This window comes from Lampris incognitus, chromosome 11, assembly GCF_029633865.1.
Source record: "Lampris incognitus isolate fLamInc1 chromosome 11, fLamInc1.hap2, whole genome shotgun sequence".
In the NCBI taxonomy this organism is placed as follows: Eukaryota; Metazoa; Chordata; class Actinopteri; order Lampriformes; family Lampridae; genus Lampris; species Lampris incognitus.
The window spans coordinates 35,493,255-35,509,452 of NC_079221.1; the positions used below are offsets into that span (position 1 = coordinate 35,493,255).

Genomic DNA, 16,198 nt, shown 5'->3' on the forward strand with positions numbered 1-16,198 from the left:
AAGCTGTTCTCTCTCTAATTCAAGAATCAGTGAAACTGCGATGTCTTACTATGGATGTTTCTATTGAATAACATTTTTAAAAAAATCTCGATTGCAGAAATCGTTAGCTTTTGTTTAGCGTTCATGCCTTGCTCAAAATGAGAGGTTAGAGAAAGACTTAAATGACCTTGCTAATTAGGGCCAAGCAGCAGTGATTTACTGGAGCACATCACAGAATGGATGGCTATTAACACAACTTTCCAAGGGGGGGGGGGGCAGAGAAAAGACATTCAGCTGTTGCTGTCAGTCAGGGTCCTGTAGCTCCCTGCTGGTGTGAAGGCTGTAGGAGGGATATGACATTCCCAAGAGAGGCCCATCCATCAGAGAGGAAACCGAAATGTTGCTTTCCCCATCCTTTCTATGTACATAACTACGCTCAGTGTGGCTGAATTTAAAATATTGTCTCACTTAAGGGAACAGCCCTCTCACTTTTCTGCTGAATTCTGATAACAGTACTTCATGTTGGCCTCTGTACTTCCAATGTATGGAATGGGTGATCCCAAAATAGTGCTTGATATATTTTTTGTATGACTTAATATACCCAATAGGGCCATGCAGACTGTGGCTGTGGAGACAGGATGGCAGTTTCCCGTGGTGAAAAGGTGGAGATCGTGTGTTTTTATTATTTTAGTATTCATTGTCGTCATTATACAAATCTCAGACTCCTTATTTTCGGTCAGCTTATTTCCCATAGATGTTTACAATCAGCTTATTACCTTTTGCAACTTATGAGGCGAAGAGAATATATGGGGTGCTTTGGGCTCAGTATATCATGCTGACATGCTGGTGTCACACAGTGACCTGAGGTTCAGTAGACTCAACATGACGAGAGCCCATCTTTCCACACAAATCATCATGTGGTTCGCATGTGAGGTTTAAAAATCTTTGACCCGTATGTTTGCAATCTAAATCCAACAATGTATAAAAGTTCCCAGGCTTAATTCTTAATCAATTCTCAAGAGTTGCCCAAGACGATTTATTAATTCATAGGCTTTGCTAAAATGTAGGGTTTCTCAGACTTTGTTTTTAAATTACACAGTCACCACTGCATCGTCCTGGGCATTATCCTGTTTATTTGTGTCTCATATGGGAAAGGTCAATAATTTTGTTGTTCCTTCATTCTCACTGTGGCCCATGTTGGCACAGACCTGTTTTCCAGACAGCACCTAGCATGACCCTGGTCAGCCAACAGATGATCTCAACAGCCCTGGCACACACTGCCCTGCCAGCTGATGAACTAGTCTCTTCTCCATACACATGCATCCTCAGGTTTCCCACCCACCCACCATGGTCACACATCCTCCAAGGCATTTTTCTCAAAGCCGTTGCTTTCGTTATGTTCACAGCCATCACTCAACCCACAATGAGTGGCAGTACTGCCTGCCGTCTGGAGAGTTGAGGTTAACTCATGTTTTTTTCGAGCCCCCCATGCCCCTGCCCCACTGCCTTCCTTATAACTGAACCGCTGATGCATTCGCCTCGACAGGTGCTCTCTCTGAAGGGATCACATAGGTATATTTAGATTTTGAAATCTGAGCGTGCCGGCCTCCGATTGGCTGTGTGGGCCACATGATAACCCGGGTAGATAACGCAGCTGTGTGCTGTCGCCCAGCGTCTCTCAGGAGGGAAGTTGGGGAGGCTTTGGCGGCTTGGGAACCATTAAACTCGAAAGTCACTGGTAAGCAAAGAAAAGGAAAAGAAAAACAACAGCTACACTACAAAGCTCCACGTTTTCTCCGCTCTGCATGGGCGCTGATGTGCCTGGACTTTTATCTTTTCCATCTTCGTCTACCTTCTGGATGCTAGGGGATAGCTGATGAAGGAATAACGAAGTTAGAGGATGTTCTTCGTTTGTTAAAGGAGTACCCAAACAATCCAGAACGTCAAGCCCTCTGGCAAGACCCAAGCAGACCTAACAGTGGATGCTTCTGAAATCTCAGCTGCAGCTTTGGCCATCTTATCCATCTTCCTCACATCTCATCACCACTCTATCCATTTCATCCATCTTCCTAAACTCTTGCACCTATCGCTTTTTTTAATATAACTTTTACTAAGGGAAATTAGTCTTTTTCATGTGAAAAGTTGGGAGTCAAATGCTAAAAAAAGGTAGTATGTCAACCTATATTTAACCTGCAGCCTCAGAAGGCATTGCATCTCCATTAGCTAAACAAAGCCAACCAATCAGACTGCGGCATTGGCTTACTTGACAAATAGCTGGAGCGCTGGGGGGCAGCTGTCGCAAAGCTTCAACCAGGAGGCACAGTTCTTTTAGTGGTCCGGGGACTGGGGGAGGGGGGTCTGCTGTCAAACCTTTGATGCCTGAGGCCTCCTATCAGGCACTCAGTGCCCCACCTACCTTATGTGTCCTTCCTCTACCTGAGACACTTGATATATAAATTTGTATCAGTTTGTGAGATATTTGATACATTTCTGTCATTTTGTCTAGGATTAAGGCATACCAAAAAGTTGGAATATCAATTTGGAATTCTGGTGGATGGCAAGGGAAGCTTCGTTACCGTAAATTTGCTGGACGTTACTGCGTGACTCTGGTATGGAAAACACACTGCTTAGATGTCTATATGTTGGTGTTATATTTATTTTCATGAAATGTCTTGGCTGCATGGTAGCTCTCTCGTTATTTTAACAAAGTAGCTTGGGGTAAGCAGTGGGTGGCTTGCACGATCTTAAAATATCTGGTAATGTCCTTCAGTCCCTTGCCATATGTTCTTTTAAACTACGTTTATTTAACCTCTCATATTAGAAATTTAACAAACCTCAACACAAAATGGCACATGGTCAAATCCATCCTGCTGATGGAAAGACGCTTGTCACTTCAGCTCATGATGCTGAACTACGGTCATTGGAAGTTTGACAAACAATGTATGGCCTTACAATGTTATCTTATTTTGCGCAGAATCTCTGAATCTGCCCCAAAATGGCAGACACTGAGGAATATGAGGAATATGAGGAATATGAGGAGGAAGAAGAGGAGATTGTGGATGAGGTAAGTGGGTATCTTCACTCTGGATGCACAATAATGCACAATGTTTCTACTCGGGCATTTTGCCAGTATTCCAGATTAGCTCCCGTGGGCTAAGGTTATCATGTAGGTCTGAAGGTTCAGTGGTAGGCCCTATGAATAGTTAAGGTGGTTACGATACTCTCCTGTCAGCAGTTCAGGGGACCAGGCATCCATGACTGCCAATGGATCCTGTTTCAGAGGGACACATCCTTATGTGTTTTAGAGCCTGGATTGCATTTAGGAGCCAGCTTTAAATCAAAACGTGCTTCTTGCAAGTTTAAATAATTCTTTCTTGCTCGGGCTTTAGTGCAATTTTCAAAAAGAGCCAGCACTACTTATACTTGAAGGTGCAGGTGATGCTAGCTATACAACCTGATGGGCAAAGCTAAAGATGTAACCATTACACAACTGCCAAAATGCACTATATTTGTGGATTTGACAGTTTACATTGATGGTTAGTCACATTCCTCAGTCTGACATTGATTTTCATGACCAAGCAACCCACTGGATTAATTTGGCTCTCTTGCCCTATTTTGTAATGGCTGTAATTGTATTCAATTAAAGATGATATTTACTGTGACAGTATTTTCATATAAGCTTCCAGGCTCTTGAACATGATTTAGTGCTTTTTGCCTTACTGTCATTTGAGATTATATAATTAGATTAAATTTATCTTCAAAATGTGTCGAAAACAATTTTCCAATTTCCAGTCACATTATATGACAGTCCCCCCCCCAACAAGTTAAAAATGTTGAACTGGATTTAAACTCCAGTCTGTTCGTGAATGATGCTGTTGTTAAAGGTCTCTGTTTTGGTGTCCAATGGAAGAGTGAAAGCAGAAGGCTAACAGCTTAATCCCTTATTTCCTGGTGAAATAGGATTAAAGTTAGCCTCGTATTTGTACGTTATGATTTTGCAGATATATTATTAGGGACTCTGAATGAATTTTTTTTTTAACTGAGAAGTTTCAAAACTAACAAGCTGCCATTATCATTTTTGTCCAATTAAAAAAAGAAGAAAAAAAAGATTTACCATCTTTACTGCAACGATGTAAATCACTTGCAAGGAAGGACAAAAAACACCCTTAAAACAATACATTCTGATTTCACTATTACTTTCATCTACACTTTGGAGAAAATTTGCATTGCTTGTTTCAAAATAGTAAGATGGCTTCTTGTTTATTTGATCTACAGAATGGGGAGAAACATATAGTTGTTCATGTTACCTATTATATACCTAACACATGCATATACGTAAACAATGCCCACATATGCATTCAGAGAAATTTCCGATTCTTTTATTTGGTTATTTACTGGGTTGAACAAACATAATATTTATAATATTATTTTGTCAAACCACAAGTATTTTGTCGACACTTGTTCCATTCTTTATACATCAACGTGATGACAATGTATGTTTCCTTATTATCAACTTTGGAAACGACTTCCTCCTTATACCTATAAGGGAAGAAGTGCTGAGTGCTCTGGACGGCATTTAGACAAATTTAGAAGTGGACATCTGCAGTAGACTGGCAGAGAGAGAGAGAGAGAGAGGGAGAGGGAGGTGGAGGCGAGTGAGATGGACCCCGGTGCTGTAAATCACACTCCCCCACTCTGGACTCTGCTAACGTCACAGTGGGAGAATGTGCTTAGGAGGGTTGGATGCATGGAAAAACTACCTGCAAGGGGAGGAGGAGGGGGCAGAGGGAGGGGGACACCTATGTTGAAGATGCAGATTTTAAAAAAAAGTTGTCTCATATTTTATACTGCATTACTAATCTCCCATCCTCATCTGGTTCACCGTTTCTTGTTGATATTCAACGTTCTATACATGCACGTATGGTCCTCTCCTGTCTGGTCGATCTAGATAAAGAAGCCTCTTACAAATGTTGGTTAAAGTGTTTGAGATGTTCTTTCTCTCAGCTCTGGTTGCATGTAGATGACACTTCTTAAGTCTGCGGGCAGTTTGCAGGGCATCTGATTCGTTTTCTAGAATGATCTAGGCTCGTAGTGTTGAACACAGCTTAGTTAATGTAGCTGTTCCCAATTTGGTGCAGCCCTTAGTGTTCTGTGGTGATGTTGTCTCAGTGGAGTTCAGTGTAATTCAGGCAATGTTAAAGTTAGACACATGCTATTCTGGATATAGCGGGCTATGGTTGGGAATGTTGTTTGTTACTCGTTGGCAAGAAAATATAGATTCAGTTTTAAACCTATAAGCGCTCGTGAGAAGAACAGGTTGATTGGAAAGTGGTTTGATCTGTTTTATTAATACAACATATTGTCAAGCGGCAAAACAAAGTCCAAGGATAGGAGGCATTATAACAGTTAATATGAACAGAAGTGAAGTCATGTGAGCGCTTCATGCAAGAGTTGGTAGAGATATTTGGGACAGTTGGGCTAACGCATCCAACAGGGACTATTATAGGCTACTGTAACCTTCCTAATTAATTACACTGCAGCCATAATTACAGCATGTTCACCTCAGAGGGCTTTCAAAGTCGTTCAGAAATAGTGTGCAGCGGGGGAAGTTGGGAACTTCTTTTTTCCACAGGTTAGGATTTTAACTCTCCTTTTAACTCTCCTAGGATTTTAACTCTCCGATGTATTCTGTGATCGAGTTTCCAGTTCATTTGACAGCTGTATCAGAGATACAGTAGCTATTTCAATGCAATAATTTCAAATGTAGGTGTCGCAGGTTTAGGTTTTAGACACAAGAGCGAGTCACCGGTAGGACTTGTAGTATACCAGAGCTGGTGAAAAATCAACCTCAATCCAGTACACTGCTGTTTCTCCCATAACTTGGCAATTTTGAAGTCCCAGAGTGTGTCCTATATTTGTAGTATGTTGAGGAGATTACTTCGACGACTGTCACTGAGCAGACCAGTGAGTTCATGCAGGTAAAGCCATACCTCCCAAAAGGCAGCAAATGAAGCAGCACTTGGAGGCTGCTCTTCCAATGTTTTGCCACTGGTGCTTCTCCCACCTTGCCTGCATGCCAGCAATGCTTGAAGAATCAGTTTAGATGTGTGTTTGTGTGTGAGTTTATAAATGAGTTACCAGTTATTCCCCCATTTAAGTGCAATCATTGAAGGCTGATTGATTTACCATTAATGATGACTTGATGTTGATTGGCCAAGAGAGGCTTTACAGCCCCTAGAGATCAAGTAGCCCTCATTAAAATGTCACTAATGTTATGATTTAATGAAGCTCAGTGTGCACACAACTACTGTCTGTGTTGGTGTTTCTGTTTCAGTTGAACATTTCCTTGCCTTGCCTCTGCAATTGTCCCATTCTCAATTTATCTTTTTCTCCCCTATCGGTCCCAATCAGTGTTAGTACATACTAACACACTAATCCCCCCCCGCCCCCCTTTAAGTTTTTACTGTAGGATTCCTTGGAGCCCGAGTCATTCCCCTTAAAGTCTTGACATGAATAAGATAACATGTTAAAAACCTTAACCCCCCCGCAGGGCGTCTGGGTAGTGTAGTGGTCTTTTCCGTTGCCTACCAACATGGGGATCGCTGGTTCGAATCCCCTTGTTACCTCCGGCTTGGTCGGGTGTCCCCACAGACACAATTGCCCGTGTCTGCGGGCGGGAAGCCGGATGTAGGTATGTGTCCTGGTCGCTGCACTAGCGCCTCCTCTGGTCGGTCGGGGTGCTTGTTCGCGGGGGAGGGGGAACTAAGGGGAATAGTGTGATCCTCCCACATGCTACGGCCCCCTGGCGAAACTCCTCACTGTCAGGAGAAAAGAAGCAGCTGGCGACTCCACGTGTATCGGAGGAGGCATGTGGTAGTCTGCAGCCCTCCCTGGATCAGCAGAGGGGGTGGAGCAGCGACCGGGTCGGCTCGGAAGAGTGGGGTAATTGGCCGGGTACAATTGGGGAGAAAAGGGGGGGGGGTGAGCCAAAAAAAAAAGAGGAAAAAAAACCTTAACCCATAGCTTAACTTGCTACTGCTAACAGTTATTTAAGGTAAGTAATATTGTAGTATTGCAGACTTGTACGAGTTCAAATTGGCTTCTTTAGATTCCATCAGTAATAAAGCTTAACTATTACATAAGCAAACAGGCATTCCTTAAAGCTACAGCTTACCTTTCACCATCTGTTTTACAAATCTGCACCATCCTTTTTTCTTTTCTTCCTCTTGCTTGTTCCATGTTGCTTTGTTGTATAGTAAATGGAAGTCGATTTATGTCCTGGCTGAGTTTCCTGTAATTGAGGGACCCCGGCCATTGTGTCCGTCAGAGTGTTAACAGTATTTCCATTTGCCCTTGTCCAGTCTGGCTTGCCTACCAGGAAAGTGAAGAAGAAGGTCAAGGTTGATACTTCTAAGTTCATGACTCCTTACCTGGCTCACAGCCAGAAGATGCTGGAGCAGTTTAGCCACGTAAGCAACAATTTCAAGTTTTGCGGTAAAGTCAATTCTCAACTAATTTGTTTTGCTTTACATTGGTATGATGGCGGCAATTGTGCATGAAAACAGTACGTCCCCAGATCTGTGCTTTAGTCACATAGTTTCACTTTTGATGTTTCACATTATTCTGTGGATCATATCACATTATCTCCTGACTATTTTCCTGCATGCCTTCTCTCTGACAGAATAAGTACCGCCATGCTTATGACAACTCAAGGGGGAACCCCCCAGCCATCTCCACTGATACCCCTGAGATGATCCGCATCAGGAAGGCCCAGGAGCAGCTCAGTGAGGTACTACTGTGGAGGACTGTGGTGTTGTGAAGAGAATGTCATTTAAATGTATGAATAGAAGGCTAGGAGATACTGTAAAATGGTAGGCACACTTCAAAAACCTTTCCCTGGTGAAACTCATGCATTGAAAACTTCAAATTCTCCAAACTAATATCAGTATTGACCTATCAACAGAGTGCGGACAATGTATTCTGTTATTTTATCCCCCGCTAGGTGAAATACCGCATGGAGGGTAATAAGGCCCGGACTACCAGCTTATATGATGGGGAGGCGAGGGAGATTGCCCATGTCAAGCATGTCTCTGACTTGATCAGCAAGGTGAGGGCCCCCAGCCTACTAATGTGATTGCTTTGGAGTTTTTGCTACTTCCCTGGGGGGAAAAAATAATGAAGTGCTGTTATTTCATGATTAATACTAGGATAAAGAGATACTTCTTTGGTCGCCAATGTAGTTTGTGCCTCTTGGTTCTTAATTTCTTCCAGGTTCTGTACAGACAAAAGTGGGATGAAACTAAGGACAGGTACTTGCTGCCCCCGGACGCTCCTGAGCTGGTCTTGGCCGTGAAGAATGCTGCCAACTACAGCAAGGTAATCACAGACTGCCATCCAAACAGCACTGCATTAATGCACCACACCCCTCCGAAATAATCATCCCCTGCCGATGTGAAAATAAGGACTGGACTCATGTTATGTGTATTGATTCATGTCTTGAGCTCACAAAATGTCGCTTCTGCCTCATTTAGGAAGGGTAAGATATTAGCTTAGAAACTCATGACATGATTTTGTGCTCAGAAACTTTACACAGAGGCCTGGGATGAGGACAAGACCCTTTTCTACCCCTACAGCGACAGCCCTGAGCTACGTAGGGTGGCCAAGGCTCAGGAGGTCCTTAGTGACGTAAGTAGACCAACACCATCCACCTGTCATCTACAGTCAGTTGAATTCAGTGCATTATAGCTTGAAATCGTGAATTCAAGGTTTGTAACTGTGGGTGATTATTATATGCACTAGGTGAAAACATACAGCATATCAACATTGATTTTTCTCCACAAAAACTCTTAGTTATCTGTCAGTTAATCTCCTTGTTTGACATCTCTACGTCCGCTCATATGGAAGAATTTAATCTGACCTAGCCTACAGTATAATTTACTTTATGATAGCCAGTTTGTTGGGCCATGTTGTGGCTTGTGGCCAAATGGCAACTTTCCTGGAGGGCTCTACCAGTCACAAGTGGGCCTTTTCACATTTTATTTCACTCGAGCAGTTCATTTCTCATATTGACTTTACTGGCAGTATGCCATTCATCACCAATCACATTTTAGCATGTTTACCCTTCTCTCTTTTTGCCTTCAGAGCTCTTTTCTTTGTGCTGAATCAGATGCTTCACACCTAACCAACTCGACCTCTGTTTTTAGCAGTCAATTAAAATTATCATTGGGGCGTCCGGGTGGCGTGGTGGTCTATTCCGTTGCCTACCAACATGGGGATCACCGGATCGAATCCCCATGTTACCTCCGGCTTAATCAGGCGTCCCTACAGACACAATTGGCCATGTCTGCGGGTGGAAAGCCGGACGTGGGTATGTGTCCTGGTCGCTGCACTAGCGCCTCTTCTGGTCAGTCAGGGCACCTGTTCAGGGGGAGGGGGAACTTGGGGTAATAGCGTGATCCTCCCACGCGCTATGTCCCCCTGGTGAAACTCCTCACTGTCAGGTGAAAAGAAGTGGCTGGCGACTCCACATGTATTGGAGGAGGCATGTGGTAGTCTGCAGCCCCCCCCCCCCCCGAGATTGGCAGAGGGGGTGGTGCAGCGACCGGGACGAGTCGGAAGAGTGGGGTAATTGTCCAGATACAATTGAGGATAAAAAGGGGGGAAAAATCCCCCCCAAAAAAAGAAAAAAAAATGGTCAGGATGAAGCATGACAATGTTTTTGTGTCACAGGCTGCGCGCTAAGGTCAGCTATCAATCTTGAAGAATTAACCACCTCAATGAATTTTTCCCCATTCAGATTCACTACAAGAAAGGCCACGATCAGCGCAAGGCCAAGTACACCTCTCTGGCTGATCCTCCTGATGTGGAGCTGGCTAAGAAAGTGTTCACTCAACGCAGTGATGTAAGTGAAATAATGTCATGCTGATTCTCAGACACACACGCTGTTCGTATGAAATAAATATAACGTAGGCACGAGGGGGGGAAAAAGGTTGTGTGTGAGTATTAACCCCAGCACACACACAAGGTCCCTGGTGAACACTGAACTGAACAACAGAATACCAGCACACTATAGTTTTGCTCCCAGTAAACTTTACTTGTGCAATGTTAGGCAGAAAGACCCGCTGTGTTAAAATGCTAAATGATTACGATTGTGGAAAATTGCTCTCTTCTTTTAAGTATTGAATTTTAATTTTACTTTCCACCTGAGAAATTCTTCTTGTTAGGATGTACCCACTTCATATACACCTTTACATTTTCACTAACCTTTGGAAAATGATGGGCACTACCAGCCACCTGCTCACTGGTTTTACTGGAGACAGAATCCCTGTCACATCCGAATAGTTTTTCATCACAAAGCTAATATGTTAGCATCATCCATCAACGCCCTTCATGTTACTGAGTGATGAATATGATCATTCCACTGTGATGTTTGCAATGCTAATTGCTATACTGTATTTGTACTCCACAGCTTAAGTACAAGGAGGATTACAATAAAAACGTGAAGGGCCAATGGTGCGAGACCCCCTACTTTGACGTGGCCATCGCCAGGGTGGCGATGGACAACCTCAGCCATGTAAGAACTTCCTACTTTGCACGTACAAGTAAAGGGATGAGAAAAATACTGATATTTTGTCACGATAAATCTGTGATTTGTGCAAGTGTTTAACTGTCCCCTTGCTTTTCTTTTCAGAGAAAATACACACAAGATTATGAGAATCTGAAAGACCAAATTTATTTCATGCAAACAGACACTCCTCTTTACGAGACAAACAAGAAAGCTCGTGAAGCGTCTAGCACGGTCAGTACAACGCACTGCCTTCTCCCCTCAACACACACGCACGCACACACACACACACACACACGCACACACACACATGCACGCATGCACGCTCACAAAGGTGTCAGTGTGTTTTTTTAGATCTTGTCTCAAGCGGAACACATGATAGAGAGTTAAGCTGCATCTCTGAACGGAGAATGAGTCAACACATTCAGTTTACTGTGACGCAGAGTATACACTTAGTGTGTTGTGCCCACACATGTACTATGCAATACCAAGGTCTTCGGGGAAAGTTTAATTCACCCTCGCGTCTATTCACTATTCGTTCGTAGATATCAAGTGGGCATTTTCTCTTCAGTATCATTCGTTATTTTCAAGTGTGTTACTGACTCTTTATAAAAGGTGTTTTGCCAGCCACTAGTGTTTGGCATCTATCAGAATGTATATATAGGTTTAAATTTGGTTCCTTCACCCCTCCTCTCCCGCTTCACTCAAGGTGAAGACATGCGTCACTTTAATAAACATCTATGATAGAGACATCATGACTAATCGAGAGGGCGTGTGACTCATTGCACTTTGTCAAGACACTTTCCCTACACCGCCTCCTCATACATGCCTTATTCTCCATATCAAAGAAGGTTGAATCAGTTCATCTGGATACAACGTTCATTGACGGATACATCTCATCACTCATCTAAGTGACCTCCTCAGTCTTACTACTTAGATGACAGAGGCACGGTGACACAGTGGTTAGCGCTGTCGCCTCACACCAAGAAGGTCCTGGGTTCGAACCCCGAGGTTGTCCAACCCTGGGGGTTCATCCCAGGTCGTCCTCTGTGTGGAGTTTGCATGTTCTCCTCGTGTCTGTGGTGGGTTTTCTCCGGGTGCTCCGGTTTCCCTCACCATCAAAAAGACATGCATGTTAGGGTTAGTACTCCTGTCTGTACCCCTGATCGAGGCATGGCAAGACGAACTGGAGTTGGTCCCTGGGTGCTGCACGGCGGCTGCCCACTGCTCATAGCTACACAGCTAGGATGGGTTAAATACAGAGCATCATTTCCCCATGAGGATTAATAAAGTATCTTAAAATCAAAAAATGAGTGGTGAAATGTATCTGTCAATAAACGTTGTATCCAGGTGAATTCATTCAACCTTCTTTGATTTTCTTACCTGGATTATTGAGCGTGCATCAAGACACTTATCCTCCACCTTTCCGTCCTCAGGTCCAATACAAAAAGGAGTACGAGAAGGGGAAAGCACAGTCGGATTACAACACGCTCCCTGCCACAGAGAACCCTCTACTCAGGCAGCTCCGATACGCCGGCACCATTCTCAGTGATGTATGTGTCTGTGGAGTGTATGGTCATACAAATGGATAGCCAAACCAGTTCCATACATAGCGGTGGAGCGCCCCGAGAGAGAAACCATATTCTAAAGAAAATGGTGGACAGTCCCCTCAAATGGCACTACGATTTACTCTTAACTCCAAATACAATGGTGGTAGTGTTGCCTTTGACACTTAATGATATACAGAAATGGTATTTCTATTTCCATGCACCCTGTTGAGCTTGTGTGATTCCCCCCCCCCTCATTTTCCTCCGCTCATTTGTGAGTCTCTAATTGATTATTTGATTCCTTTCTCCTTCGCAGAAAGTGTACAAGGCCAGCTATGAGAAATCCAGAGGGTTTAGCATCAACTACTGCGACACACCCAAGTTCCACATGGACTCGGTCCTCAAACAGTTCACGGACGTGAGTACACCTTTGACATTGATTATACAGAAGCTTCTTGTTACTTTGAGCTTAAAAAAAAAGAAAAAAAGCAACCTCGCTTCTTATCACCAGCCCTCTTATTTCTTGTTTCCTTTTCTTTTTCCGGTGGATTTTTTAAGATTATGCACACAAGAAAAATCGTTTTTTTCCCCCCCTTAGGCCCATTACAAAGATAAGTATGACAGTGAGGTGAAGGGCCATTACATTGGCAGCTATGAGGACATCTATATGCTTCACTGCCGGAAGATTGAGGAAATTAAGAGCGAGGTAAGACACCTTGGAATTTGCTTTTCCCTCCTTTTTTCAGTCACACGATTGGCCATCTATTCCTCAAATGCTGTGTTTTGTCTCTCAGCAAAGTTATAAAGCTGATTATGAAGATATCAAGACGAGATGTTTCTTCCCTCAAACAATTACGCCTGAATATGAAATCGATAAGAAGCTTCAACAGTGTAAAGATGTGAGTACTCTTGGTTTTAAAAAATGATTCGCATGGCAACTTCTTTGCACTGAAAGATTAATAACATTGTTCAGTCCATAAAAAAAAATTCTCTCAGGGTGCAGATATGTCACAGATATTTTTTTTAAACCTTGTGTTTTGCAGAAAGTATACCGGCAACATCCGGGCACAGTGAAATTCACACAAGTTTCGGATTCGCCAGTTCTGGTTCAAGCTGCCATCAACGCCCGACAGTTAAGTGATGTATGTATTCAAAGTCACGGACCAGCTAACTAAAACATCAACACAAAATCCATTCGAATAGAAAGAGGTGTGTTTATTAAGACCACGGGCTACACAACATGTTGTGATAAATGTATATCAAGCCCTCGCTGCATTTATGCATATTGTCCTACAAGATGTTCGCCGAAAACGTAGATTGTTTACGTTTCACTTGGTTCCTGTGAACTCGATTATTTTAACACCAGACACATTTTCTGATGCAAAAGCAGAAATGGTCATCTAATGCCCCAGACCAGACGGTCTTGGAGACATGCTAGACACAGACTTCCTTAAAATGTGCCCATTCATCCGCATAGCTCAGCTGTCTTTCTGTGAACACCATGGAAACTGGAGAACCATCTTCTCACTGTAATATAAATAGAAACGTGCGTTCAGATGGCCAAAAATAAACCCTGTGATCAGAGAGGGGTTGGGTAGGCAGGGAAAATGACAGTTTATGAGACATAGCTGGAGACAAAAAAAACAACCTAGTTAGTCCTCTACTGTCCTCGCGTGGCAGGAGGTTGAAATAACTATTTATCCTACCCCGTAAAGCGTTTTTGATTCCTGGAAGTTACTGAGACCTGTCCAGTCAAAAACTGCATTAAAAAAAAAAACACTCTTAAATTTTGCCAAGTCTCAGCTGGCGTGAACAAATTAGAGGTAGGGGGGGAATCACTGTTCGGCATTGGAAGAGGTATCTATTTTCCAGGATAAATGTTGGTTTTCAATTACGTTATGGTCAAGGACAGATTGTCTTGTCAACCCTTTTTTTTTTTTCTTAGGCAGTGCTGGGGACTTGACACACTTGGTTAAAAACATCGAATGTTGAAATTTGATTAACATTGTTATTTTATTTTTAGATTAAAAAAATATTAATCAGGGGCTGTAGAAAAAAAGGTGTTGAATATAACAGAATTGAATTTTGGCACAGAGACTTCCTCCCTGAAGTGTGATATATTCAAGCATAAAGCAACTTTATTTCTTATCAAATAGGTAGAGTTTTAGCATTCCATCATAGAGCGGGAACCACAAACTGGGCCCCACAAGAACCCAGAATGGCCTCAGTAAAAATTCTCCTTATGACAACGGCACAGCATGGATAAACAGGGCGATGAAATCTAATTTGTTCTTCCTGTTCTGTTGCAGCTGAACTACAAGGCAAAGTATGAGGAGACAAAGTTCAAGAATTCCCTGCCCCCCGACTACCCCTTCTTTATCCAGTCCAGAGTAAACGCTTATAACCTCAGTGATGTAAGTACTTTCATCCCTTTCTTTGGAAGGAGACTTCATTTCAGAGAATTGTTTGAATTCAGTTGACTTTCTATCAGGTTCCAATTTCCATTAATGTTTTAAGTGCTGAGCACTGTGATGCTGTTTTTGCAGAGCAGTTACAAGTACGACTGGGAGAAGGCTAAAGCCAAGCAGTTCGAGATCAAAGGTGACACCATCTCGATCCTTGCAGCCCGTGCACACACAAACATTGCCAGTGATGTAAGTAACATATAAATATATTTGATATTCATATTCAGTTATTAGTCAGCTGTGCTTTGATTAAGCAATTTATATGGGGAGTAGTTGGCGTGTCTGTTTATATTTCATACTTACCATCCTTTCGCTCTTCTTTGCAGGTGAAATATAAGAAGGAATATGAAAAGAACAAAGGCCGGATGGTTGGAGCACTCAGCATCAATGACGACCCCAAGATTTTGCACTCCGTTCATGTAGCCAAAATCCAGAGTGATGTAAGATACTGAATGAACAGAAAACTAAAGCTGTATCCCTTTTCTAGGTCATTTTGTGTACCATTTAGTTAGCAGGGCAAGGTTGAACATTCTCCTAGACTCCCACTAATATTTCCACAGCGTGAGTATAAAAAGGACTATGAGAAGATAAAGACCAAGTACCACACCACACTGGACATGATGTCAGTCAACCTGGCAAAGAAGTCCCAGGCAATTGCCAGCATGGCCGGCTACAGGAGCATCAGCAGCCGCTACCTCCTCCCCTACGACAGCGTGCTGTTGGACTTGGCGAAGAAAGCCAACGTCATCCAGAGTGATGTAAGAATCGACATCATTTGACAAAACAATGTCTTTTTACCTGTTGTTGGCCAGTACTGACGTTGAAAGAAATTCAAGAAATTTGGACAAAAGAAGGCAATGTATTGCTGCAGTATGAAAAAAAGAAGATATTCGCAGTTATTCTGTATACAGAGCCACTATTTGATTCTTTTTCTTCATCACAGAATGAATACAAGTCTGACTACAACAACTACACCAAGGGATCTCCCTGGGTCCCTTTTGGTTCCTTGGAAGTGGAAAAAGCCAAGAAAGCTGCTGAGATCCTAAATGAGGTATGTCCTCCCATTCAGTCATCTCACACACATTTGCCCCTGCTAAACTGTATACCACAAGATACTTCTCACAGTCAACCCTCATCATGTGTTTAAGGACAAATTTATTTTGTGTTTCAAACAGAAAAAATACAGACAGCACCCAGACACCATCCCCTTCACATCTATCGATGACCACCCCATCATGATGCAGGCCAAAGTCAACCAGCTTCAAAGAAGCGATGTGAGTCTTCATCGCCTTTAGCTGTACTATAATTGATGCTTTTATGACTGTCTGGTGAGGCCATTAAGACGAAATAAGAAACTATTTTTTTAGGTTCTTGATAGGGTGACTGGTTTCCATTTTTATTTTGATCCAAGTGCAGAACATTTGATTATTATTCAAACATCTCTATCTGCTCCCTCTGTAGCGGTTCTACAAGAGAGGTCTGGAGGAGGTCCATCAGAAGTACTCTCTGCCCCCTGACATTCCTGAGTTTCTCCAGGCCAAGTGCAATGCATACAACATCAGTAAGGTGTGTTAGATGAGTGAGCTGGCGAATGAATTGATCATTTTTAAGATTAAACAACTCTTGGCAAAAGGTACCTTGCT

The 16,198-nt window shown here is 42.8% G+C and overlaps 1 protein-coding gene across 1 annotated transcript in view; it reads left to right on the plus strand.

Annotated features, from left to right (window-relative positions):
• Nucleotides 1-2,974: 2,974 nt before the first annotated feature.
• Nucleotides 2,975-16,198, plus strand: part of neb (nebulin) — a 72,230-nt gene continuing 59,006 nt past the window's right edge. The window contains exons 1-22 of the mRNA XM_056290130.1: nucleotides 2,975-3,034; nucleotides 5,910-5,957; nucleotides 7,341-7,448; nucleotides 7,661-7,768; nucleotides 7,982-8,086; nucleotides 8,251-8,355; nucleotides 8,560-8,664; nucleotides 9,776-9,880; nucleotides 10,448-10,552; nucleotides 10,670-10,777; nucleotides 11,980-12,096; nucleotides 12,407-12,508; nucleotides 12,689-12,796; nucleotides 12,885-12,989; nucleotides 13,134-13,232; nucleotides 14,400-14,504; nucleotides 14,637-14,744; nucleotides 14,882-14,995; nucleotides 15,116-15,313; nucleotides 15,499-15,606; nucleotides 15,731-15,829; nucleotides 16,017-16,121. Coding sequence (XP_056146105.1) covers nucleotides 2,975-3,034; nucleotides 5,910-5,957; nucleotides 7,341-7,448; nucleotides 7,661-7,768; nucleotides 7,982-8,086; nucleotides 8,251-8,355; nucleotides 8,560-8,664; nucleotides 9,776-9,880; nucleotides 10,448-10,552; nucleotides 10,670-10,777; nucleotides 11,980-12,096; nucleotides 12,407-12,508; nucleotides 12,689-12,796; nucleotides 12,885-12,989; nucleotides 13,134-13,232; nucleotides 14,400-14,504; nucleotides 14,637-14,744; nucleotides 14,882-14,995; nucleotides 15,116-15,313; nucleotides 15,499-15,606; nucleotides 15,731-15,829; nucleotides 16,017-16,121 — 2,325 coding nt within the window. The remainder of the gene's footprint in view (nucleotides 3,035-5,909; nucleotides 5,958-7,340; nucleotides 7,449-7,660; nucleotides 7,769-7,981; nucleotides 8,087-8,250; nucleotides 8,356-8,559; nucleotides 8,665-9,775; nucleotides 9,881-10,447; nucleotides 10,553-10,669; nucleotides 10,778-11,979; nucleotides 12,097-12,406; nucleotides 12,509-12,688; nucleotides 12,797-12,884; nucleotides 12,990-13,133; nucleotides 13,233-14,399; nucleotides 14,505-14,636; nucleotides 14,745-14,881; nucleotides 14,996-15,115; nucleotides 15,314-15,498; nucleotides 15,607-15,730; nucleotides 15,830-16,016; nucleotides 16,122-16,198) is intronic.